Source organism: Pelecanus crispus, chromosome 11 (genome assembly GCF_030463565.1).
Source record: "Pelecanus crispus isolate bPelCri1 chromosome 11, bPelCri1.pri, whole genome shotgun sequence".
NCBI classification, from domain to species: Eukaryota; Metazoa; Chordata; class Aves; order Pelecaniformes; family Pelecanidae; genus Pelecanus; species Pelecanus crispus.
In genome coordinates this window covers 9,299,293-9,324,381 of record NC_134653.1, presented here as the reverse complement: position 1 = coordinate 9,324,381, position 25,089 = coordinate 9,299,293, and the positions used below count along the sequence as shown (strand labels likewise).

The 25,089-nt window shown below is 41.5% G+C and overlaps 3 protein-coding genes across 3 annotated transcripts in view; 1 reads left to right on the top strand and 2 right to left on the bottom strand.

Moving 5' to 3' along the window:
- IGSF6 (immunoglobulin superfamily member 6) overlaps positions 1-25,089 on the bottom strand; it is a 313,504-nt gene that overhangs the window by 19,243 nt on the left and 269,172 nt on the right. The gene's annotated exons all lie outside the window — the stretch shown is intronic.
- On the top strand, positions 5,664-10,837 carry ANKS4B (ankyrin repeat and sterile alpha motif domain containing 4B). The gene is made up of 2 exons (XM_009483628.1): positions 5,664-5,827; positions 9,763-10,837. The coding sequence occupies exons 1-2, from the start codon at positions 5,664-5,666 to the stop codon at positions 10,835-10,837; spliced, it is 1,239 nt and encodes a 412-aa protein (XP_009481903.1).
- CRYM (crystallin mu) lies at positions 15,888-25,036 on the bottom strand. Its single transcript, XM_075719016.1, has 8 exons — positions 24,864-25,036; positions 24,345-24,495; positions 22,952-23,014; positions 20,706-20,807; positions 19,993-20,176; positions 17,539-17,660; positions 16,596-16,680; positions 15,888-15,952 (listed from the first exon to the last, which is right to left on the bottom strand). The coding sequence occupies exons 1-8, from the start codon at positions 25,034-25,036 to the stop codon at positions 15,888-15,890; spliced, it is 945 nt and encodes a 314-aa protein (XP_075575131.1).

The following is a 25,089-nucleotide window of genomic DNA, read 5'->3' as shown; positions in this document are numbered from 1 at the left end:
CAGGGAGCTTTGGATCATGTTCCCAGAGTCTGGCTGACCCTGGGCTGGTAGAAGCTTGATTCTGCATCATGCCGGAGCGATGCTGCGAGCGTGGGGGAATCCTGCGGAGGCCTGGGCAGCGGCAATGCACGGCCCCTTCACGGCAGGACAGCCTGCCCTCACCAGCTGGAGTTAACTCAGGGTTTTGCCAACTCCTAAACGCCTCCTAACAGGTTGTGCCTTGTGTAGGCGAAAGGTAATGTTGGGCCAGACAACATTTAACAGTTAGAGCAATACTATTGCCACAGTCACCACAACTGGGTTTGCCCTGTGGTGCAAGTTAGCGCTCCTAATATCAACCTTCAAGTATGTAGGTTTGTAGGATGTAATTAATCAGCATGTGCTAAAATAATTAGTTGTTGCTTCTCTTAACATATCTGAATTTGCAGCTTAAGCTACAGAGAAAGCACAGCCATTCCTCCTTTCAAAAAATTGAGTTCCACCTGTCCAAGTTGTTGAGCCTGTAACAATAACTGTGGCCTGAGTTACAGGTAAACAGCTAATTCATGCCCTGAAACACAAAACTATCTCTATGGCTTTCATTTTTTTTTTTTTTTCTGCTGCAAAAACCTGCAAGGTCTCCTCTTCCAATCCTCTGCTTTTCTCTTTTACTTGTTTGATTTTCTAACTCTAAAAAAACCCATTGCCTGAGAGCAGTGCTGAACACCCCCGAGCACTGGGGCATTGCATACCATCTCCGGAGAGCACAGAAGCACTGTTCTGTGGGCTTTGGCTGTCCCTGTCCCTCACACACTGGCAGCAGGACAGCATTTGGGACACCAATGAGCTCAGCGTGGCTTTCCTTAGGACTGTTTGTAGCGTTGCTGATGATATCATGGGAAAAAAACACAAAGAAAAAAAACACCAAGAAAAAGGCTTTAGCAATGCAAAGAGCCCAAATGCCAGGTCAGGACTCCTGCCTTTGAGCATTCACAGCAAAAACACTTATTGCAAATGTCACTATGATACAACAGATAATGTCACCGCTTCTAGCCCTACAAAAGTCCCCCAGTCTGCTTTTATGTGCCCAGTATGGCTGGGCATCAAGGTGTGCGGGTGAGGAGAGACAGGGCTTTGGTAGAGTTGGCTTCATTGCCTTTCAATTTTATGTATCTTTCCCTATCGATTAGGGCCTCACTCCTGAAATGACATGTGCAGGCAGACTGCGAGGGCTGCCCTTGGACCCCCGTCTTGAGCACGGTTACACCTGAACAAAGATCATGTCAGGATGGGTTTTGGGCAGCACCAGCGTGGATCACACTCAACCTCGCTGTGGGAATGGGGCCACTCAAGGCACTTGGGCACAGCAGTTTTGCCTCTCTAAGGAGTGAAGAAACAAGCTTTTATTGTTGTTTAAATGTTGTCGTCATCTCTGAATTGTGTAGCCACAATTACCCCCTGTGACTAATTTCATTCTTCTCTAAGCGCATTAGTTCCAAGGATCTCATTAGACAAGCAGAGACTTACTCACCCCGCCTCGTATGGCCTTTACCATACCACGTTTGGTGCTTACAAAAGTTGTAATGAGGAAATGTTGTGCTGGATAATACCTCATGCAAAACAGATGGCACAACAACATCGCTGTTCAGACCAGACTCAGACCAGACAGTTATCTAGAACAACATAACTAATGATGCTGTAGTCTTTCAATCTAAATAGTTTGTTTAACTGGTAATATTTTATTTAAGATAGTTCTCAAAAAAATAGAGCAATAATCAGAGACATAGCAAAATCCCGTAACAAATCAAAACTGCTAGTTAAATAATTCATTAGCTTACAACACCACATACCATCACAACAGAGTTTCTCCTGAGTCTGGTAAGACATTTCAATTGGAAGTGGAATGGTTTTGAAGTTCTTTTCAAACCCCAAAAGAAAAGCTTCATTCTAACTACTCAGGGCATTTAAGAAGTTCACAATTTTGAGCTTTAGTCTCACAAGAGAAATCTCCGTTCAGGCTGAGAAATTTAGCTCATTTGATGTTGAATCATTTATTGCATTTTAAGTTGAGGTTTTTGGACAGGACAAAGATGAACAAATACCAGGAGTTTAGAAACAGATGGAGATTTTGTTTGGTCTTTTCTTTTTTCTTTCTTTTTTGTGATGCTCACTTTTGTCACATTAATAATAATAAAGCTTGCAAAGTCCCAGAGCTTCTCTCCAATTGATGTGAGTTTTGCTTTACCTCTAATTAAAACTTGGATCTTATAGTTTCCCACTTAGCTTCATACAGAGTAACTTTCTTTTGAAATCAATATTTTCAGATGTTATATGATAAAAATCACTCTGAGATCAACACTTTGTGTGCTGAATTAATTAACAGAAAGGCAAATGAATGTACTTCTCTAGTAGAAATCAATAGTCTTGAAAAATGAAAAGGGCTCTTTTGCCACCGACTCACGTTCATGGGTGTAGCTAACAATGTGAAATGTTAGGTACAAGGTACAAGAAAAATGGTGTCTCCTCTCTTCTACCAGGCACTGGTGGTATATGCAGTATGTCCCTTGGTGATCATTTTATGCTCTTGAGAGTAAAAAAGCTTACACTACTGTCACGAATGCAGGTTTGTGAATCCTGCTGATTATGTCAATTCACTATGAATGAGTGTCTTTACACAGTTTGATTTAGTAACAGTTAGAATTTACTTGTAGCAAATTGCAGAATTTGATTATAATATTTTTAATAGCACTCAATCATCAATGATTAATAAAGTGATTAGACAAAATTGATCAAAACAGTGACTTAGTTACAGATTCGAAGATGGCAAGGTTCACTCTATTACTACATGGAAGCGCATAAAAGAAAATTAAATCACACTGAGTTAGAATGATTCGTAAAGGGATTGCGTATATATGGAATAAGGGGGACCCTCCCGTTGAGTCACGAGGTTCAGAATGGACCCCCTTGCTTTCTAAACTCCTTCTCAGAGAGGAGCCGAGGTGCGGCTGGGCCCACTCTTAGTCTCAGACTTGGTCAACGGTTTATGAGAGTAATGCTGTAAGAATAATACAGCAGTATAAAACTCCCTTTAAAATTAAATCATACATCTACAGACTACTTAAATTGATTCATGCATGCACACTCACAAATATGAATGCATGTATGAAAATGGTATACCTGTTAAAAATTCCCCTCGAGTTTAGTGAAATACTCACGTCTAATGCCTTGGCATTTCTCAACGGGCGAGAGCAGAGCCTTGAGGAGTGAAGAATATCGGCAGCCCAGGCTCCGTTGTCGATCTTCGGCAATGGAGTTCTGGTGGCAGCAGGCTTTCGGAATCTGCTAGTTTTTGCCGACTCTGAGAGACGTTTTGATCAGAGGGAGATGCTGGTGCGGCCCGCGGCAGTCCAGGAGAGCTCACAGGGCCTCACTTAGGACTGCCGTTTATAGGAGTGTGAGATGATTGACTTTAATCACCAGTAAATTTCCATCCGAGCCACAATTCGGGTCGGCTTGTTGTTGGAATTCCAGCGGCGATGATACCACTCTGTTTCAAGGCTGTCCGGGGTAGCTGTTTGTTCTCGTTCCCCTCGTTAGCCATAATATGAATGTTGATAAGGACAGGGCCGCTCTCTGCTCCAGCCGTGTAGGAGTTTCTGGTACAATTAAGGGGCGCTTAACTGACCAACTCGCTACGCAAAAGCTGCGGCCTGGAATTCCTGAGATTGTAAAGCGGCCGAAGTGAAGGGGAAAAACAGAACAGAAAAACAGAGCGGGGCAGGGGGGATGTACCACCACAACTACCCAGTAAAGGAAATAAAATTCAATGGCATCAAGAAACAGCTAATCTAATACATACATTAAAAAGTAAATGTACTACCTGTCTTCGTTTTGCAACGGCTATTTTTTTCTAGTAGCTGCAAATTGAGCTCAGTGCCGAGCCTGGTTAAACAGAAAATGGAATAAATGACTGCATTTTTTATTAGAAAATTATTAATGGCAATGCAGGGAACTTGAAAAAGGGCTGAGGGTAAAACTGTCTGCTAATGCGGGGATGGAGGTGGCCGGGGTGAAGCACAGCCCTTCCTCACTGCCCTGAGATGTCAGGATAGCGCTGGGGATGGCTGTGTCTGTGGATGACATGAAGGAAAACCAGGGCTTTAGTTTACTCCTACCTAGACTAGTTTATTGAAAGACTCAAACCTGTCACAGGATCTGACTGAATCCTTGTCCTCATGGAGGAAAATGTTTGTTCCTGAAGAGATCTTCAATCCCCGTCTGACAAAATAATTAAGAGAGAAAGCCCATTTGGAGAGGTCTCCAGTGTGTTACATGGGTGGCATTATGGGAAGAAAACGAGGTGGTGCTCCGTTCAGTAATTGCACCAACTCCGGACAATGAGTTGGTTTGCAATTGCTACTGCTTCTGAACAGGTGCACAACAAGCAACAAAACCTCGCTGCTGACTGCTGAGGGTAGATTCTCTAAGATACAGGTTAATTCAGTTAGTCGTAGAAAACAGCTTGACCAAAAAAGTGACATTTATCTGGCAGCTGTTGTGAACGTGACCAGAATAACAGATAGCCTGCAGCATTTTATTAAGCAGCAGGTAGTCTCTTACTGATTTCTTCTCAGCTACTGTTTTAAAACTGACCTTTTACATAGTTTTCTCTTAGTAATTCTTTTGAACCTAAAAATTAGAATTACGGTCTAATTCTATAAGCTGCTACTCATAGCGGTAGTCCTTAATGCCACTGAAATAAAGGGAAATAATTTCTAAAGCAAGAAGTGGTTATTTGAGATGGGGACCGGACCCATCCGTTCCCAGTCGAGGACCACAGCGCCCAGGCTGGGCCAGTGGGTTCAGGCCCATCACTTCTCCATTTCTTGAATTCCCTGTGCTATCCTGAGGAAATCCTGCACATTTTTTGCCAGACATTACAATACCCATTAGATTAATTTATATTTGCCAAGTGCCTTAAGATCCTCTGCTGAAATGCAATTTGCGGTTAAAAAGATCATGCACATCAACCACATAGCCGGTGGTTTTGCCTGCTGTAACTTGCAGACCTGCTGGCAGTTTTATCCAAACACCACCCTGGTCCTGACAGGCCTGTTTCCATCTGCACATCAATCTGTGTACATGAAATGGCTTCATGCATGTGCCTGGTTTGGCGGGGGAGAGGCTTGTTTTTAAATGCAGCAACCCAGTAAATGATAGGTTCCAAAGGACTTCACCAGTAAAGGTAACTGCTTACGCACTTCATCCTATCAAAACTCAGGGATACTTTACTACTTAGGGTGAAATCTGGTTGTACTGACAGCCATGGCCTTTTGAAGGTTTTTTGAAGTTCAAGGTCCTTTTGAAGTTTTCCCAGAACAGTTAGGCAAAGACACGGAGGGGATGAATGAATCCCCTCTACGTTTAAATAGACAAGTATGCAATGAATGGTGAACGGCAGAGCCACCTTCCAGAAAACGAAAGCATTCACCACATCATCGCCTTATTACCTATGCAGAGCTCCAGATAAGTTGTCTGCTAGGATGAACTTTGCCCTCCTCATTTCCATCGTCATGGGGACGTCTCAACTTGTAATCATTAATGAACTGTCCCTGTCATGGAAGGGTGACTGTACAGTCTGGATATCATTCAGAGCTGCTTTGGGAAACCAGAAGTTACTGAAAATGTCCAGCAGGTATCACAAAGCAGCAGCTGATGGCAACTTAGGCCTCTTGAAAGAAGCCACTAGGAAAGACCTCAATACTTCGGATGAAGCCGGGATGACGCCCACCCTTCTGGCAGCATACCATGGGTATCTAGAAGCTCTGGAAGTCATATGTCGGAGGGGGTAAGTCAATCAGCCGCCATTGCTTAAAGCTTGTGGCTTAAAACTATAGTTAGTGCGTCATTTTTCTAATGCCCCGATAACCTCAGACCCAAAAGGCTGAAAATCACGGTCATTTCTTTCAATGCATTGCCAAGAATTGGTTTTCTTCATTTGCAATAGCCCAGAGCCTGTGAGCAGGTCTGTACGTGCGGTCGGTGAAGCTGCATCAGCATCAGTGGGACCGCCTCATACGTGGAGTCTGCAGGGAGCAGTTAGCGGGAGCAGGGCCCTGGGACCTCACCTCACCATAATGGAGGAGAAGTTGGCCGACAGCCTTTGGTGATAATATATCTTTGAAACTGGCTCTAGAGAAATCATAGAATCATAGAATCATAGAATCATCTAGGTTGGAAAAGACCTTTAAGATCATCCAGTCCAACCATTAACCTACACTACCAAGCCCACTCTAGACTAATCAAGGGTAGACCAGACTAAACCATATCCCGAAGTGCCACATCTACCCGTTTTTTAAACGCCTCCAGGGATGGTGACTCCACCACCTCTCTGGGCAGCCTGTTCCAATGCCTGACCACCCTTTCCGTAAAGAAATTTTTCCTAATTTCCAGTCTAAACCTCCCCTGGCGCAGCTTAAGCCCATTTCCTCTTGTCCTATCGCTAGCTACTTGGGAGAAGAGACCATGCATTGTTTGAAACACTTTCAGCAAAAAATCTCTCCCATTTGCTTCCAAAGTGCAGTTAGTAGGCACCTGTGAAGGTTTAATGCTTCCCAGAGGCAAGTCACAACTGATAGTTTTGAGACGGTAATGTCTAAAATTGCTATTTCTCTGCTTTTTATAGTATTAGCAACTACCGTAATGATAAAAACGAACATACTGTTTCAGAAGCTGGGGTACAATACTTGCAAACCTGAAAAAAAAAAAAAAAGTAAAGGAAGGTTTTCTACAGGTTTATTTTCTAATAATATTTCTGTGTGGTATCATTTAAATGTATTACATGCTTAAAATGTAAATGTATTATTGAAATGCTAATTACCTCCCCACCCTCCATACGCTCTTGCTTGGAGCCTACCTTTTAAGCTGTGATTCTGTAATAAGATCTAATAGAAGAAAACCTGCTTTTGTATAGGCATACAGTTAATAAGATATTCTTTCTGGGCTGAGGTGAGGATTAAATTGACCTGTATTTTCAATCATAATAGTTTAAAGAAGATTGGAGGGAAAAGTTGAATAACTATTTGGATCTGAGTTTTCTTTTATTGAAAATAGAATTGAAAATATGGAACAAAAATAGGTTTTTCACAGATTTGCTTTATAGCTCATTGAGCTCAGGTGTGGCTGTAATAACGCAATAAAAAAGACCTTTGGACTGCGTGGTTATTGCTGTGTCCCCAGGAGAAGCAAAAATAGATTGACAGTTTTTCAACTCATATAATTAAGGCAGCTCCAAGGAAATATCTAGAGTCAATAAAGGCTTGTCCCTGAACACCTAGAAGACAGAACTAGCTAAGGAACAAATAATAAAATCATTTTTTTTTTAAATCTGAGTGAAAAATATGTCTTCTACAATATAAGCCGATAGAAGTCACAGAGGATGACACAAAGACCAGAATTTCTATGTATTTGGTTTTTAATGTATTTCTAACTTTTTTTCTTGGTAGAGGACAGCTTTGGGGTAGCATTGCCCTCAAAATCTTCAAACATATGCATTCACCTCTATTTTAATCCAAGATTTCTTGACACACTCAGCAAGCTGGGGCTGTCAGAAATATGGCTGTAGTCTCACTGGTTTTCTTGGGAGAAGCTGAATTTTGGAAGACATTCAATCTGTTCTGCAGCCAGTTAATGTTTTCTTGTGAGAAAGTATTTTAATTATTTTTAACAAATTCATCCTTTCCTTGAAGACATTTTCTGACAAAGGCACTGAAATACATGATGATTTTCTGTACAGTGGTTGCAGATTTTAGGATTCTGAAGCTTGCAACACATCCAGCCCTTGGAAAATGTAGCAATACTAACAATAAACCCCTTTCATCTTGAAATAGTTTATCTTCCCAGGCTTCAAGAGACATTTTCTCTGCTTGCTTTGCAGGTACATGAATAAAGGCAAGACCAAGTAGCAGATCTGCTCTCTTTTGTGTGAGCCTCTTTCTTGGGAAAGCAGGGAAAAGAGGAGTATGAGAACCCAAAGTAGATGTCAAACCTTACCCAAAGTCCCACTGAGCTGGGAACAGACACTCCAGTTTGTCAATTGTTTGAGGCTCAAAGGCTGGCAGGCTCCACAGGGAAAAGAGACCACAAACAGCCATGAAGGGACCTGGGGGAGGATGGATGACCCAGTACTCCCAAGGCTCAGGAGAAGCAGCCTGTTTGCTAATGTGGGAATTAAGGAATCTGGCACGCTTGGCCGCAGTCAGGCAGCTCCCCAGGGCAGAGCCACAAAAGCAGAAATATGTACACATGGTTTCCACATGTCTAAGTGGAGAAACTTTGATCCTCAGCTGCCACCTCTTTGTAGAAATGCCTGCGCTTTTGCAGCCTGGCATGCTCAGACTGGCCATTGTTTCTCAACACGAGCAGCTCCCCATCTCAGCTCTGCAGAGACCCCCAAACTCCCTCCCGCCTGTGGCATTTCAGGCTGAAGGATGTTTTCACATTTGGCCCTCAACAAATAATGTTAGTGCTTTTCTCCAGAGATACTCAAAGCCAGAGATCAATGCCTGAAGGAGATTTTGTGATGGGATGTACCATTTCATTCATAGTACCGCTCCTGTGGAACGAATCTCCATGTTTAAACTCCCAAGAGTAGAAATTCTCCTTGTAAATTCGGCCCCTGGCTCTGAAGTTATTAAAGGCTTTGGGCTACTGTGGCTGCCTTGGTTATTGGTCACAGATGACTCAAGCTCTGTTCTGAACCATTGCTAATGTTGATCCTGCCAAATACGAGTTAAAAGATTCAGGCCGATTCTCATCTGCAGGCAGCAGTTCAGTGTGAAGTCAGTGCAAGAGTTAAAAGGAAAGCAATACTTTTCACCAGCTTTAAATTCAATTGAAAAGATGTGGTATTTTATTTTCAAATGAGCTTCTGCTTTTCAAACCCCATGAGCAAAAGCAGCTTAAGGAGAACAAAATAGCTAAAGAAAAACAACGGCATCTATCTGAGCTTAATCTAATAGCAATGGAGACAAATGTGTAATCAGGGCTTTACTCCCAGTCATTTACCTATCACCTACCAAAAACATTACTGCATGGGCTCATTAAATATGTATCACTGTGGCCAGTGAAGAATCCTCCTAATATTGTCCCTGCATTTGACATGCAAAAGTGAAGAGTCACCAAAAAGCCTTTAAAATATTCCATCCAAAAGCTATTGACGCAATTTTGCCATGAATTCCAATGAGTGTAAGTTGAAGCCTGGGCCTGCAGACAGGCAGGAATTAGAACTTATACCACACACAGAGAGAAACTCAGTGCTCGTGTGAGTAGGTGCGGCACTGTTCTAGAGGACGGAGCTAGAGGTGGTAGAGTCACCATCCCTGCAAGTGTTCAAAAAACAGGTAGACATGGCACTTTGGGACATGGTTTAGTGGGCATGGTGGTGTTGGGTTGATGGTTGGACTGATGATCTTAGAGATCCTTTCCAATCTTAATGACTCCTAGTTTTTACTTTCATTAAAAATAATCCAGCCACCAAGCCAGGAAATACGAAATTGCTACTCTACCCTTAATTGGTTTAGTGGACTTGGCGATGTTAGGTTAATGGTTGGACTGGATGATCTTAAAGGTCTTTTCTAACCTAAACAATTCTATGATTCTACGATTTTCATTAGGCTGTACTCCTCATAGCAAAGCTGAGCTAAATATTTAGTATTGGTTCAATCCCACTGCAGTGCTATGCTTGGGTACGTCCAGCTCACCGTATGCTATTTTCCTTCTCAGAGGTGATCCAGACAAATGTGACATCTGGGGGAACACTCCTCTCCACCACGCTGCTTGCAATGGTCACATCCACTGTGTTTCTTTTTTGATCAACTTCGGTGCAAATATATTTGCTCTGGACAATGACCTCCGCACTCCCCTGGAGGTGGCTGCCAGCAGAGACCGCGATGAATGTGTCCGAATCCTGGACAAAGCTGCCACTGAGCAGAACATACTGAACCCAAAGAAGGTCTCCAAACTCAAAGCGCAGGCCCAGAGGAATGTGGAGAAACAAATCAAGGAATGCGAGAAGCGCCAAGAGAAACACCAGCATGAAATGAACCGGAATTATACAAAAGAAAAGGTTGGCACAGTAAATTCGTCCAGAGGGACACACTCCAGAGTAAAGATGCCTAGTCTCTTTGCTTCAAATACAACAAGTCCTTTCTCCAAAAATCTGAAAGATACCTTCAAACTGAAGGCAAAAAAGACAGCTGACAGCACAAGAAGCCACGAAACACAAAGCAATGACCAAGAGGATGGTACGGGTAGGAGAACTGTGATGCATTTGTTCAATGAGAAAGAGGAGGATGAATTACTGAATGACCTCGGAGAGAAAAACTTTTCTGATAATGACAGTCAGCTCTCCATTTTTAAGCGGCCAGGTCTCGGCAAGATTGTATTTGGAAGGAATTTGGCTGCAGATGTAAATCCTGGAACTGTGTCTTCTGAGAAAGAAGGTATAAGCTTTAAAATCTCCAGTGAGTTCTTTCAGTATGAGAATTCTGAGAACGACAGGGAAGATGATGCTGAAAATGGTGCTGATATCCCTTGGCATGAGGAAGAAGTCATTTGGGATGACGACGAAGCAGAGAACACACCCCTTGAAGTATTTCTGGCATCACAGATGCTGGATGAGTTTCTTCCAGTCTTTATGAGGGAAAAAATTGATTTAGATACCCTGATGCTATGTTCTGATGAAGATCTACAGAGCATTCAGATGGAGCTTGGGCCACGAAAGAAAGTCCTGAACGCCATAAATAAAAGAAAACAAGCACTCAAGAACCCTGGAAAGACTGTAGATACTTGCTTATAAATTAACATACCTGTTGCTGTAACCTACACACTGATTCATTCTTTCCCTCTTTCCAAAGAGCACACAATTCTTTTCAGACATCTGCTAAAGCAAAAGGCAGAGAGGTTACCAATTGCTTTAGACAGTACAGTAAGGACAAAGATTTTCTCTCTGGATAGATGGCTGTGGTGAGCAGGATATTAATTCAAGCATATTCTGCCAAAAAGAAAGAATGTGAAGGTAAAAAACCCAAAAGCTATAGATTTAAACCTTTTTCTCCCTGAACTGTTTATAGGGATTGGATTTCTTCTCATCAGAATAACTTAAAATATTAGCGAAGGCCAGCCACGCTACATTCCTTAATAAAGCCCTTCCCTTCTCCTCCAAAAGCACAATGCAAAGAGCATTCCCAAAGCTTGAGAGCTTTGAGTTTTCTCCATTTGCTTCTGTTAGATTGCTGCAAACTGCCCTTCCTGGTACTGATGATACATTAGAAATAGCATCTGAATCTTGATTTCAGCTATGGCTTATTGACTCTAATAGCCTCTGAATGAATGTAAATAAGACTAATTTACAGCCAGTTTCATGCTCTCATCAGTAAAGTGTTTTGCTACAGTATTGATACTAATTTAAAAATACATTAAGTACCTTGCCAAGAGATGTTCAGTGTGAGTTGTGTTATTTTCTCTTATCTCATTAGACTGGACCCAGTTGCCAGCACCCATCATGTCCTATAACAGCATCGACTGCGATACTTTTAACTACAAGAAGCTGAAGTTTTATTTTCAACATTTTTGATCTGTTTTGATATACTATCAGCTTGGTTCCTATAGGGTGCATTTGCCATGTGAAGTCCCAGAAACCAGGACTTTCATCACCTAGCATTTTCTGTTGGTTGTTGTCAGCCTCAGCCTGACAACTGCATGTAACACACACACCCAGCTCATGAAAAGAGGAAGAAAATGAGACTGCTTCTGTGGAAGCTCCTGTTCTTTACAGTCTATCTGGAGGCATTCACAGCAGGGTTCCCTGCATCTCTCTTGGGCCTGTTCCCTTGGGAAGACAGCACTACCTGATATGAATTAATCAGCCCTGTTGAGTTTTGTGAATCTAATAAGGTGCTTCTAGCAGTCTTGCCCTGCCTAAGATCTCAGATTTTAGAGACACAATTATTAGCAGGACTTTTATCTTTAAATCTCTTTTTACAGCTTTCCATTAGTCAGCTATCATTTTTCCTCCTTAGGGGTATATGGCATTTGTAGACACTAATCCTAGTTAATCTATTGTGTCATGCTTCCTTCTTTCCACATCTTCTTCTTGTTACTTTGTGTATTATAGTCCCTTTTGTTTGGTGGAGTTTATACTGCATTCTTTCCTCCTTGGATTCCTGTACTTCAGCAGGTTGATATTTTCTTCTGTTAAGCAGTCACATCAGAGTCCTGTTCTACGCAACCTTAAATGAATGCTGTGCTCAGCACAGTAATTAAATCAGACAGCATCCCCCCAGACTCTGTGTTACTAACCTGCTGGGTTGTTTTCATTTTGGCTAACAAACTCCCAAATGTTTAACAAAGCAAGAAGGAAATGATAGATCTTACGTATTTGAAGGCATACGATGAGTGGATGTTGAAGGGTCAAATCCTATCACTCAGACACATAACTGACATATTCGCTGGTTCTTTACCTGCCCAAATGCTTGTGACCTGCTCACAACACACCAAAACATCAGTGAGTGGTGTCACTCACGGAGGACCTGTCCAGTACCTGCCATTATCACAGAACAGCTTCAGCAGTTCTGTGATAGGCCCCAAGTATCTCTAAATTGCACTGAAAATCTGCCCCTCCACATACTCATCTGTAAATCTGCCTGACTACTGTGACCTCTGACAACCAGAGATAATGGCAGAGACTCTCTGCCTGTAATTTGATTGACTCAGTTGTCACAAGCATCCAGCATGTGTTGGTATGTCCTTGGGTATCCACAGTAACTATGGAGCTAGCAGGTACAGCACAACATCTGTGGGAAGGAGTTCCTTGTCCTTCTGAACTGCATCTAGAGACTGAATAAGCCCCAGAGCACCCCACATGACACTTATGTTTAGGCAACTGAATCAACCCCAATATATATATATACACACACCCTTTTAAAATAAATTTTAAAAGTGCAATAGTGCTAGTCCTTTTCTTGCAGGGTGGTCCTGGAAATTGGCCTCTAGTATAAAGCAGCCATGTGGAACAATTGGGGGGGTAAAAAAAAAAAAAGTAAAAAGGAACATTCACATTTCAGTTTTTTCCACTTATGTGCTTTGCTGTTTTCCAATTTTTTTCCACCAACCCCTCTGTTTCTTTTATAATTTGAAGTATTTAAATTAGTGAATCCCAGATCTGACTCCTTTGTAATATTTGTACACCACAGCTCAGTTGGAGACACTTTATGTATCACATGTACAATCTCATAGCCCAATCCAAACCCAAATCATAGAACTATGGGATCTCACATGATCACAGCCCTGCCAAGTACAAGATCCTCCTTCCTTAAGGATTTAATACTCTGCACTGGACAGACATCAAGAGGAAGAAATGTACAGCATGGGATAATGACTGCAAAACTGAGCATCACAGCGGAGCAGAGCAGTCTCAATTTGTTTTCCCCTCTACATTCAGTGATCGCATTTACTGACAAAGTAGTCACTGCAGCAACTTGAATAATTTCTTCCTCATCTTCAAAAAACAAAAACCCACCCAAAACAAAAGTAATAGACAACAAAAATGAAAGCAAACCAGCAGTATCTATTTAATTTTAACATAAATGCAAGTCGCAAATCAGTCTCAAGAAATTGTGTAAGAGAAGGAAACATGAAAATTAAGGCTATTATTTCTGCACCCCCCCCCCCCCCCCCCCAAAAAAAATCTGAAAGACATCATCCAAGCAACTCCCATTGTAATTGAATTGAATCCTCTTCATGAATTCAGAGGTACAATGCTGCAGCCAGGCTCCCAAAATCTCCTATTGCCAACGAAAGCCAAGAACACTGTGGGTTGTCAGAACCAGGTTTTTGGACTAGTTCCATCTACTTTTAAAGTGTATAGTCTGTAGAAGAGTACATGTGAAAATAAACTGTATTTGTCTTCTTCCCAAACACTGTATCTCACTTCAAATTACAAACCTTATTTTACACAGGCACAGAACTGGGATAATATTGTCATAAATAGTAAGTGCAAGTTTCCATACAGTTCGTGAATTAGGGAACATCAATGGCTGTCACATTTGTCTCACACTAGTGGAGTTCTCCATTGCTGAAGTAACAGGCTAAGTCAACACATGCAATGCTGAACGCTTCAGAAATGACACAGAAGAAAAAACACGTGTAAAAACAGAGGGTAATTTTGCTACAATTAAAAAATGCAAAAGCTTGTAGAGAAATTTCTGTTCTTTTTTCTGCTGATATAAACAAGGTCAATGGAGTTAGATTTCTATCCACACAAACACATCCTTTGGCCCTATTCACTTACTGGCCTGGTACCCTTCCATGCTAAAAGCTCTGCAAATTACAAACTCCGCCACTTACTACTTTCTTCAACTGGTTTACACGAGGCTTATAACTTGGAGTATTATTTACGTCACACCTGCACTGTACTCATTAACCTCTTCTGTACTTACTTATGCACCATTAATAGCTTTAACGCTAACTGCTTCTGAACCTCCTTGTTGCTCTGCTGTATTCTACTGGCATCAATATAGAATGACTGTGTCATCTAATCCTTCCAGAGAGTGAAGAAACATTTAATAGCCTGCATGAAATAATATTAAGTAGAAATAAAATTTCATAAGGCACAACTCTAGCCTGAGACAGGAATTTGTTTCCAGGGCAATAGCTGTTTTTCAGCAGATGCTCAATGTTTTGTAAGGCAGTTGCATAACAGCACAAAACTGGAACTTTTCCTTATGTAGAACATCACTGGATTCTTTCACCAAGAAAGGATCATGGAAATTGCTGCCCCAGCAAATACCCACTGGAATAAAAGAACAATTACCAATCAATGCATAGTACAGCCAAGGTGAAAATACTTGCCTGTATACCTGAAGTTTATCCTACTGAATCAATTTACACGGTTCCAATCTTCAAGAAGCTTAGAAAAAGAACTGAAACACCATAGGCTAATAAAAAAAAATCTCCCCACAGAATACAGATAAAAGTTAAATCAAAACACACTTTTAGTAATCACATTTTGAGTGACTCCTTGCAATATGAAAATGGCAATATCCCACTCAGGAATGTACTAAGGGAGGTACTGAGTATAGTTTCCTCCCAGTTAAAATGTACATAGTATTAGCTCTGATTTTTTGCACTCTTAAGTCTTCCTGAGCTAGGTCTTTCACAAAAAAAGTCAGAAATCTAACTGTATGAAGGCATCATTATTTACATAAACTTCCACTCAGGAATGTGCTCTTAAATGAAAAACCATAGGGTCTAAGGGCAGAGAAGGGGGACTGTGGGGGGTGACAGTAAGGATGGTGACTTCCAGATCCCAGTCTGAGCTAGAAGGGGGGGGAGGGTGCCCAGGAGTCAGGGGTGGGCTGTGTTCCCAGGAGAGACTGAAGACTAGGCTGCATAGCCCTGAAACCCACAGTTGCGTTTCAAGTACCACCACAGGCAAATATGATGACAGAGTCCATTCTCCAAACTGATATATTTTTCTCCAGTACGAATTACCTCTCTAAAATCACAAAATATACCCACAGACTTCTGCTACATAAATAATTAGGGAGGAAAGGCATTGATTCCAGAATTATACCAAAAATATGTAACAATACCCTTGTTAGTATCACTGCAAACATCTAATACTTGCTGTTGCATGAGATACATTTCTTAGTAATACTGCAGGTATCTAATACTGCCATTAGAAAACCGTAGAAATTAGTCTATTGCCGAAATTTTACTTTTCATTCTTGAACGTTCTAGAAAGGTCACATTCAGATAGGATTGGTGCCTTTCTTATTAACAAAAGATCCAAGGAAACTAAGTGCAAACAATTTTCTTGGCCTTGTTGGTATTGTAGACTTCTCTCTTCAGTCACCAGCTGACCATGAGTCATAAACAAATTTTGCTGCTACTGTATCTTCAACTGCCATCCCTGAAAAAGAATTAAAGTCACCTTCAAACAGTTCTTCAGCTGTACAAAATAATTTAGGTTCAGAAGGGAACAGAAGGACTCGGGAAATTATTTAACTGGACATGAACAGAAATCATTCCCCATCCCAAACACCTCCAGTGTAACATTCAGAGTTTATAGCCATCATGTAACTGTTAGGTGTGCTATATGAAGTTAATGTAATAGTACCAATCTAATTTTCAGCGTCTATATCACAACTTGGCCCTTTGGGACCTCCTTCTCCCAGACATCAACTCCAACCCCACAGCACACTGCCACATTGTCTGTAGGTCAGACAGACCTCAGGGGCATAACAGCAGGGCATTCGGGTTGGAGCTGTATTAATAAACGTTGCAGTCATGTGTTGAACAATTGTGAAATAGAAAATGTACTTCTTCCTATTGTTTGTTTGCTTTCCTATCACTTTTAATTACATCAGTCCTGCTAGATAAATAAAAAGGGAAATAAAAAGGGAAAAATGCAAATCACATTCTAGTTTCTTCTGGACAGTGCATTGCCACAGCAGTTTTGAAGACGATCAGCAGCTTTCCCATGCATGAGGGACCTAATAAATAACAAGGCATTGTTTTCTGTCAGACTTGGACACAGGAGGGGTTGTTCTTACCCAGTGATTTAAACACTGTTGTTTTCTCAGGCAGGGCTGGTTTTGTACCCTTCACTACCTCTCCCAGCTCAGCAAAAATCTCTGCCTGTAAAACAAATGCATATTTATACAAAAACATAATATCCATACATATGTTAAGAGAAAACGTTTTCCTGAGTGACTTCAGAAGGAAGAACTCCTCCAGTTCTGCTACCCCAGAACCGAGTCCTTTCTATACTGAAGCAGATCAGTATTCAGACAAATAATACAGAAACTGGACAGAAATCACAGAGGAGTGGAATGGTTTTCAGAGACAAACAGCTGACAGACTTTCCTCAGTCAGTAAATTACATTGGATTGCTTGTTACTTATCCAATAAAACACATGGGGTTCCACACACCTTGCCGTATCTGCACCTCTTAGGTTAAACCTCAAAAGTGGAAACCATGTTTGTTCAGGAAAAAAAAAAAATTAAAAGACCCAGTCCATTAAACCTAAAAGAGTCCCTGCTGTCAAACTTCTGCAGATCACTGTCTGCTTGGCTTCTGTTGTCCATTCTCGAGAGGCCTGATGTGTGTCAATCACACTCAAATATTATGGGAAGAAAGTTACAGGTTTTAACAAATAGATTTGAAAAATATTTAACATTAACTACCAAACAGTGCAGGAAATGTAGGACTTTCAAAACCAATACTTTGCTATTGTACACAAAGGCCAACACTGAAAACATGCTACTGTAATATGGTGCCATGTAATGGCTGATACAGAAGTTGCATGGTTTTGTCATAGGCATATAGAAGCCTCAGTGTGAAACCAGTTTATCCTTCAGCCTGTGCCTGGAAAGTATTAACAACTACATTTGGTGCTCTAAGAAGTTTCAGTGCAGCACATCATCAGTACCAGCTCACTTCAAACACAAGCCAATTGCCACAAAAATAAAGTCCGTAATTTAAGAACGTCTTACCCCTGATAATATAACATCTCCCGATTCTGTAAGAGCAGCCTCTCTGGAATCCACAAACAGAACAGAATTCTTCATCAGTTCATCATCCAGTTCTCTCCAGTCTGGTCTGCTTGCTCCAACAGCTAAGACAACAAAACTGATGAACTTGGGGGAACGTTTAAAACAAATTCAAACCACATTTTGACCAAAATACATGTGTGAAGTAAAACCAGCCATTTTTGTGGAAATGTAGTATACAAACAAACTGATGTTAGCACTGGAGACATGGTGATTGATAAAACAACAAAAAAAAATAGGATGTGCCTGAGCAACTGGGAAAAAGCCTGGATTTCTCTCAACCTGGCCTCAGCTCTAACACAGACATATATATGGCCTGTTTCTGTAAGGTGCTAACCCCCTGAATTTCCACTGATGTCAATGAAGGATGACATTGGGTCCAACCCTCCAAATTACAGCTCATTAAAACGTACAGCATCCTTGACCTCTAGTCATGCAGATGCTGCTGCCGACAAAAGTCTTATACTCCCCATAAGCACAGCCAGAACAACTGGAATCAATTGGCCTTTGCATTTCAACCTGCTGAAGCATTAAACTGCAGCTCTTCAGGAAGTAGAAGCAAGCTTCTTTGCTGGCACTGTTTCTACCTCTTTGGTGCACTAGTCAAACTCCTCCTTCCAAATAATGCTGACAGAGAAGAGAAGGGGAAGTAGCTCTGCTTAGCCCTTCATCACCTCGTATCAATACAAGAAATGTAAAGATATGTGTAACTGTGTATAGCTACAAAACAAATAAGCCTTTGCTAGGAGCCTTGAAAATGACACCAATAAACGTGTGACATAATTACACTGTTCTGTTTACAGAAGGCACCATTAGAATCAACTTTGATCATGTGGTGACGCAACTCAGGGAAGATAATCTTAAGGTTATACAGACTACAACTCTTCTGCAGACAAACAGTAAACTGTTCCTGCAACTGCCAAATTAACAGCGTTTTGTTGCTTTTTAGTTTGTTGGGGGTTTTTTTGATTGTTTTTAAACAGAGTTAACTAACACTCAATACAGCTCCTCCAAAACATTTAATATTTGATTTGTCAGTAGAATATCCTTGTCAGCAGACTCTGGGTAGCTGAGGAATAAGAAAATCATCTCCCTTTATCCATTATCTCTTGTACCCTCGTCTTTCATCAGATCATTACCAAAAGCCCTGAATTTTAGAGTCCTTTCATTTGATCCAGACTGTGTTTGTTATGTGTCTATAGAGAAAAATAAGATTTGAAGAATCCCTCAATTATCCTGAACAGATGAGAACCAAAAGTATTATGCAGCAAAGACTTGCACATGCAGACAGTTTTCAATGTTACTCATTAGGATTCTTAAACCTATAGCCTTCTATTATTTCCTTGTAACTTTATAAGCAGTAAAAGTTGAGCAGGTTATGGATTTTCACTTATCTGGAGAAACAAAACAAATCAAGGAGCTTAACTTTTTAAATATAGCAAGATCACTATCAACTTGTTACGGGCTAAAAAAATAAAAGCTATACTGTAGTCAAATGTTTTTAAAAAATGTCCAACTGTTATGGAATAATAAATTCCATCTTGCCTGAATGCCTCTTCAAACAGCACAAATGCCTCAATAGAGGGGGGAAAAATAAGGGGAAAAAAAAGCAAAGAGAGGAGAGGGGTCTTTGTGTATGTGTCACCTCAGTGACTGTAGACCTTAAATGATTTTGGTTGTACTTCTGGCTTCCATTCCATGACATAACACAGACAACAGCATTCAATAACAAAGGACAAAAGTGAGTTTGAAAAATTGGTAGGATGCTGCTGGAATGTGGGACCTTCCTTTAAATTGTTCCCTTTGACAAGTCGCTTTTGTTTTATTACCATGCCATTTGGAAAGTGCACAAGGTCATCTGAAGCAGGCCCACAATTAATAAAATAAGCAAATGGAGGCCTGTCCAGGGACTCCAAACAATAGCGTGGCAACATCATTATAAGGCGGGGGGGGGGGGGGGGAAGGAGGAAATCAACGTGATCAGCCCAAAAAGTAACAAATAGAGGAGCTTACAAAATTGGGTGAAGAAAAGATGATAACTACCAGGGGAACAAACAGTAGAATGAGCAGGAATCACTTTGGAAATAACATTTGTATGGGTTATCTAAATGGAGAGCAAGGCAAGCATCAAGTGACAACATGGTAGCAAAGGTGATGCACCACTAGGGAAAAAAGCATATCCCATGCTCCAACAAACATCCAGTGCTAAAATATGCAGGAGTTCTGGCTCCAGACAACCAGGAAGACAGGGCTGGGAAAAGTGGTCCTCATTAAAGGGGAAAAGTCAAAACAGAAAGAACATTCATTCTGAGAAGCAGAGTATTGCTTTTCAACAGTTTCTGATGCTAAACAATGTGATAATAAATATATTCTTTAAACAATCAGAACATAGCATACCATTGATATGGGCACCTGGTTTTACCCAGTCTCCAAACAAAATCGGTGTTGTTGCCATAGTGACTGTTATAATTACATCAGCCCCAGTAACTGCCTCCTGAGCAGAGGAGCAGACCTGCACTGGACCATTAACTGAATTAGCAAACTTCACCGCTTTCTCTTTGGTACGATTCCATATCCTGACCTTCAAGGAAAAAGGACAAACAGATTAGCTCGGAGAATTTCTCCTTGCTGAAACAGAACAGAGTTTCAGTAGATAATTACATGTATCCTAAATGTGGGCTTTTTCCCCTTTAACATTCTCATCACACAAGTGACTAAATTTGATGTGTGTGCAGCTACAATTGAATGACTGTTTTGTGATGCCAGAATAACAGCTCCTTGTACAGCTGTATTTATAATACACAAATATTTCCAATAAATATATTTAAGGGAAAGTCACAGAAAACTCATCCAAGTATGGCATACACAGTAGGACAACTCTGTTACCAACACCTCCCCCCCCCTTTTTTTTTTTTCTAAGATGACCAACATTTGAGCAAGAAATTCAGAAATTCTACAGCTGTTCAGAGTATTCTTGGGTTCTGTAAAAACAGAATCAAAATATGATTAAGCCCTTAACTCCATTTGCTGTAGTATGGTTTATTTATATTAAGTGCTCCTGAAACACAATAGAGAAAAATAGATGTATCCTGTTAAGATGTGTCCACTACCTCTTTAAATGTGAACAGCTCCATGAAGATATCATAATGGCTATATGCTTGAACACCAGCTCCCAAAATGCACAGCACTTCTGCAAAAGTTGGCATTAACAACTAAACAGTATCAAATACAAAAAATAGTAAGAACAATATATTAGCAGATATGACAAATGTATATCAAAATACTATGAAAGAAAGCAGTATCCTTAGTCCTTTTAAACAAAAAAAATAACATTTTTATGCAAAAGCTAGTATTGACTCATATTAATATAAAACAATATTCAATTACCACTCACTCTCTATATATAATTTTTTAAAATGCAAAAGCTAGTGTCAATAGCACCAAAGTACATCTTGGTTTGATTCCAGTTTTGAATTGTCTGGCTCTTGAAATTCAGGCTTAACATGCAACAGCACAAGCCAATGCAAATTCTGGGGCCTGGGCACACTGTAAGATTAGTATAATGTAGTACACCTAGGTGACTAATGACACATAAAACCATAGTGTTTATGTTCTGTACTGGCTGAAAACAGGGCTCATAATACTGAAAGTTGTCAGTACTGAATGCAGTAGCTGTGTGGATAAACTGGTCCCTATAGCCCCAAACTAAACCTTCTTTTTCAATTCACTGAAGCCCTAAATCATACCACAAGCAGACCTTGGCCTTGCAAGAACCATGATATGTATGCATCAGGTATTTTAAGAATAGGGATGTTTCTAAGGAACAAATATTAAAATTCAGTTCTATGATTGGTTTTACGGTTCAGTTCTTGCCTGTGATTCACCAGTACTTGGCAAAGGTGAAGAGAGGGATGCTGGAGTGCAGCCCGAAGCTATCCTTGTGTCTTGTTTATGCATTTGCTGTGGCCACTCACTTCTGTATAAAAAGCTTTAGAATTGTCTAGGCTCTCAACGCTTATTCTGCTGCAAATAAATTAAAAAAAAAAATCTCATTGATCCCATTTTTCAGTAGCAAGAACTCTTTTTAATGTTCCTTTCAAAGACTCTGAAGCACTGATTTCAAAGGTTCCTTGCATAAAAGCATGGGTCTTTGAAAAGCAAATGCCATAAAGAGGACAAGATGACAACTATGAGCTAAACTCAAACACTCCTGAAAACTTCCCAAAACAGCAGATGACAATAAAGGATCTGATCTTGAAGTCCCTTCCGCAGCCAAGCTCCTTTGAGGCCAGCAGAGCCTTGACTGTGTAAAAACCGTCAGACTGCCCAAGTACACAATGGCTGAGATGAATGAGGTCCTATAACCTCACGTCCAAGGAATCCATTGTAAATTGTTCTGTCCCTTGGATCAGGGGAAGCTTTTGGGGACAGATTCTTCACTCCAATTTTATGTCAGTTTAGCTCTATTGCCATGGATAGAGTCACGCTGGCATGAAGACTGCCACTAATGAAGCGGTGAGATCAGCCTTCAGTCTGATGCAAAGCTGATGGGTGGAAAAACAGAGCTCTGGCCCTCTTCTTATTGCCTCATCTTTTGAGGCGAGGACTAAAACCCAGCTGTGCAATGGACGGTGACTGGCTCTGCTCCCACTATTAGCAGCCCAGCCAAATATAGTTTAAAAAAAATAATTCAAAATCAATAATTTCCAACTGAAACTGAAATGATGTAAAGCAACATACAGCAAGATACACCTCACCTGTCTTCAGACAGAGAAGTTTATGGCTGCAGTCAGGGATAGTTATCTGGATATCCTCCAGTGACAACAGAGAAACTAACAGACAGACAGCCACCTCTGGGCAAGTCATCTATCTATCCTGGGCAAGTCATCCACCTATCCTAGGAGAACCCACATTTCCCCCTGGAAATGTACCTTTTTCCCATTTCTCCAGGTCCAGTAAAACCCACCTGGCTGGTCCGACAGCAGAAAACATGTATCTAAACAAAACTGAATTTATCACCACAGCTGCACCACCCAAAGCTGTAAAAGAATATGTTAAGACAAGCACAAAAGAAAGAAAAATCACAGAAGACACCTCAGTAAATTCCCAGAAGAGCATACAGAACAAGCCACAGACGTAGCTCAGTTTCCTTCTCCAATCACACATGAAACATTAAAGCCAGACATGACTCACTCAAAACAGAAAACTCCACTTTTAAGTTTTCCCTGAAGGTACATATGTTATCATAAATCTAATTTAAAGCTGTATCTGATGAAAGCCATTTACATCATTCCTGCTAGTTATTTTATATACAACACCGCTAAATCTGTCCCAATTTAGGAAACAGAAGACATACCTTGGTAGCAATTGCAGAAACTGCAGCTGTTCGTTTTGCTGTAATCACACTGCCATCTAGGACCTTTAAAAAAAAAAAAACAAAACACACAACCACACACCACCACATAACAGTTCAAATAGACCTGAAATGAACATTGAGAATATGAGTAAATACCAAACATTTTCACCCAATTTGTGAATTATATGATATTACAGGGCACAGATAAAAATATAAAAGTTGGTAATTACTATTATAGCAACTGCAAACCATACGAAATCACGTATTTAAACTGGGCAGATTCTTTGTCTATTCCAGTTCTTCCGCATCATTCCACCAGCACAAATGGAGTGAAAACTGGTCAGGGCTGAGCCATCCCTAACTGACATAGCTCTTCATGTAGTGCACTTCCCTGGCTCTCCAACGCAGTGAATAGATCGATATAGAGTCATAGAATATCTCAAGTCAGAAGGGACCCATCGGAATCGGAGTCCAACTCCCTGCTCCTTCCAGGACTACCTAAAACTAAACCACATGACTAAGAGCGTCGTCCAGACGCTCCTTGAACTCTGACAGGCGTGGTGCCGTGACCACTTCCCTGGGGAACCCGTTCCAGTGACTGACCACCCTCTCAGTAAGAACCTTTTCCTAACAGCTGGGATGGACGCTTTGTAACTGCAATACTCTGCACTCCAGTAAGACCAGGGACCAGTGCAAACTGGCAGTGGGTCACAAGTCCTGCACTGTCTTGGTCTGTACAAAGGGATGACAGGGAACCATGTAATTCCTTTAATGTGTATCATACACAGTGGGGCACTCCTGCCTCAATGTGCATTAGCTACTGCGTACAAACAAATTAAGCAGCTTAAAAAGCTGACATGCTTTCTGATACAGTTTAGGCATAAAAGCCCAATATAGTTTTCTTGAGCAGTTTTGGCTCTTTAATAATCATTAAACTAAACATAATGAAACTTATCAAACATTCTTAAAAAATTCTTAAATTCTTTAAACAAACAAAAAAAATCAGACTCTGAATACTATTCCCTGTTATACCAATTGTAAGTCTCTTTAGATTTAACTTAAGATAGTTCAAGGTCAATTTTTTATTCAGCAAAGTTTTTTTTCCCCTTTTAAATACAAGGTAAACTTTTTCCTGATCATTTCTCTCTTCCAGTCATCCTGAGAGCCATCAGATTCCCTTCAAATCACAAGCAGCAGTAAAGAGCAGAGTAGAGTTTAACACGTACTAAACACATAAGGCTTTAGGCCAAACCCTCATGTGGCACAAACACATTTTCATTGATGATATAGATAAACTCGGGCCAATTTGCACCAGTTCCAGCTTCTAAGAATCAGAAGAGAGAACTGACAGAGCATTAACAGAGAAGAACACAGAGGCATGCATGAAACTCACAGCTTTTAAAGAACCATTTCTGGGGTCAAATAAGAGTACAGTCGCTTGGTGAGAAGGGACAGAGGAATCCTTCTTATGCTCATAAAAAGTCACCAACTTGGTTGTCAGAGCATCGTCTGCGGCACTGTAAGCAGGCATCACCCCTAGGAACCTTGTAAGAGAATTACTTACATTACTTTTACCTTGTAAGGGAATTACTTATACTGCTTTTGTACCTTTAGCACGGGAGCCTGCAGCCACCGGCGTGGTTACCACCACACGGCTACTGACCAGTTAATCAGTAACTCCGTACCAGCGACCTTTCCCGATGCTCCCGTCCCTTCCACCCCGTCCCTTCCCCGCCGCAGGGCCGGCCCGCCGTTGCAGCTACCCCCGTCTCTCGCCCCGAAGGGGCCGCGCCTCCTCCCGCCGGCAGCGTTCCCCCACCGCCCCCCTCCCGCCCCGGGGCCCCGCCGGGCCGCCCCCTCGCAGCGCCCGCCCCGGCGCCGGGAAGGCAGCGCCGCAGCCCGCCCGTCTCACCCGCCGTGCCGGTGCACCGGCACCACGGTGCGCACGGGCTGCACGACGCCTCCCGCCGCGCCGGCCGAGAAGTTGGCCAGGGCGGCCTCCAGCGCCGGGAGCAGCAGGCTGGCGCGGTGCAGGTGCTTCTCCACCTCCTCGGCGCCGATGAAGACGGGCGGGGTCGAGCCCATGGCGAGCACGGGCGGGACGAGACGGGGCTGCGGCACCGCGCACTGCCCCGCAC

Coding starts and splice junctions, on each gene's coding strand:
- ANKS4B (XM_009483628.1), top strand. CDS start 5,664: ATGTCCAGCAGGTATCACAAAGCAGCAGCTGATGGCAACTTAGGCCTC. Junction 5,828..9,762: donor GAAGTCATATGTCGGAGGGG/GTAAGTCAATCA, acceptor TTTCCTTCTCAG/AGGTGATCCAGACAAATGTG.
- CRYM (XM_075719016.1), bottom strand. CDS start 25,036: ATGGGCTCGACCCCGCCCGTCTTCATCGGCGCCGAGGAGGTGGAGAAG. Junction 24,496..24,863: donor CCGGTGCACCGGCACGGCGG/GTGAGACGGGCG, acceptor TTCTCTTACAAG/GTTCCTAGGGGTGATGCCTG. Junction 23,015..24,344: donor GAAATGGTTCTTTAAAAGCT/GTGAGTTTCATG, acceptor TTTTTTTTAAAG/GTCCTAGATGGCAGTGTGAT.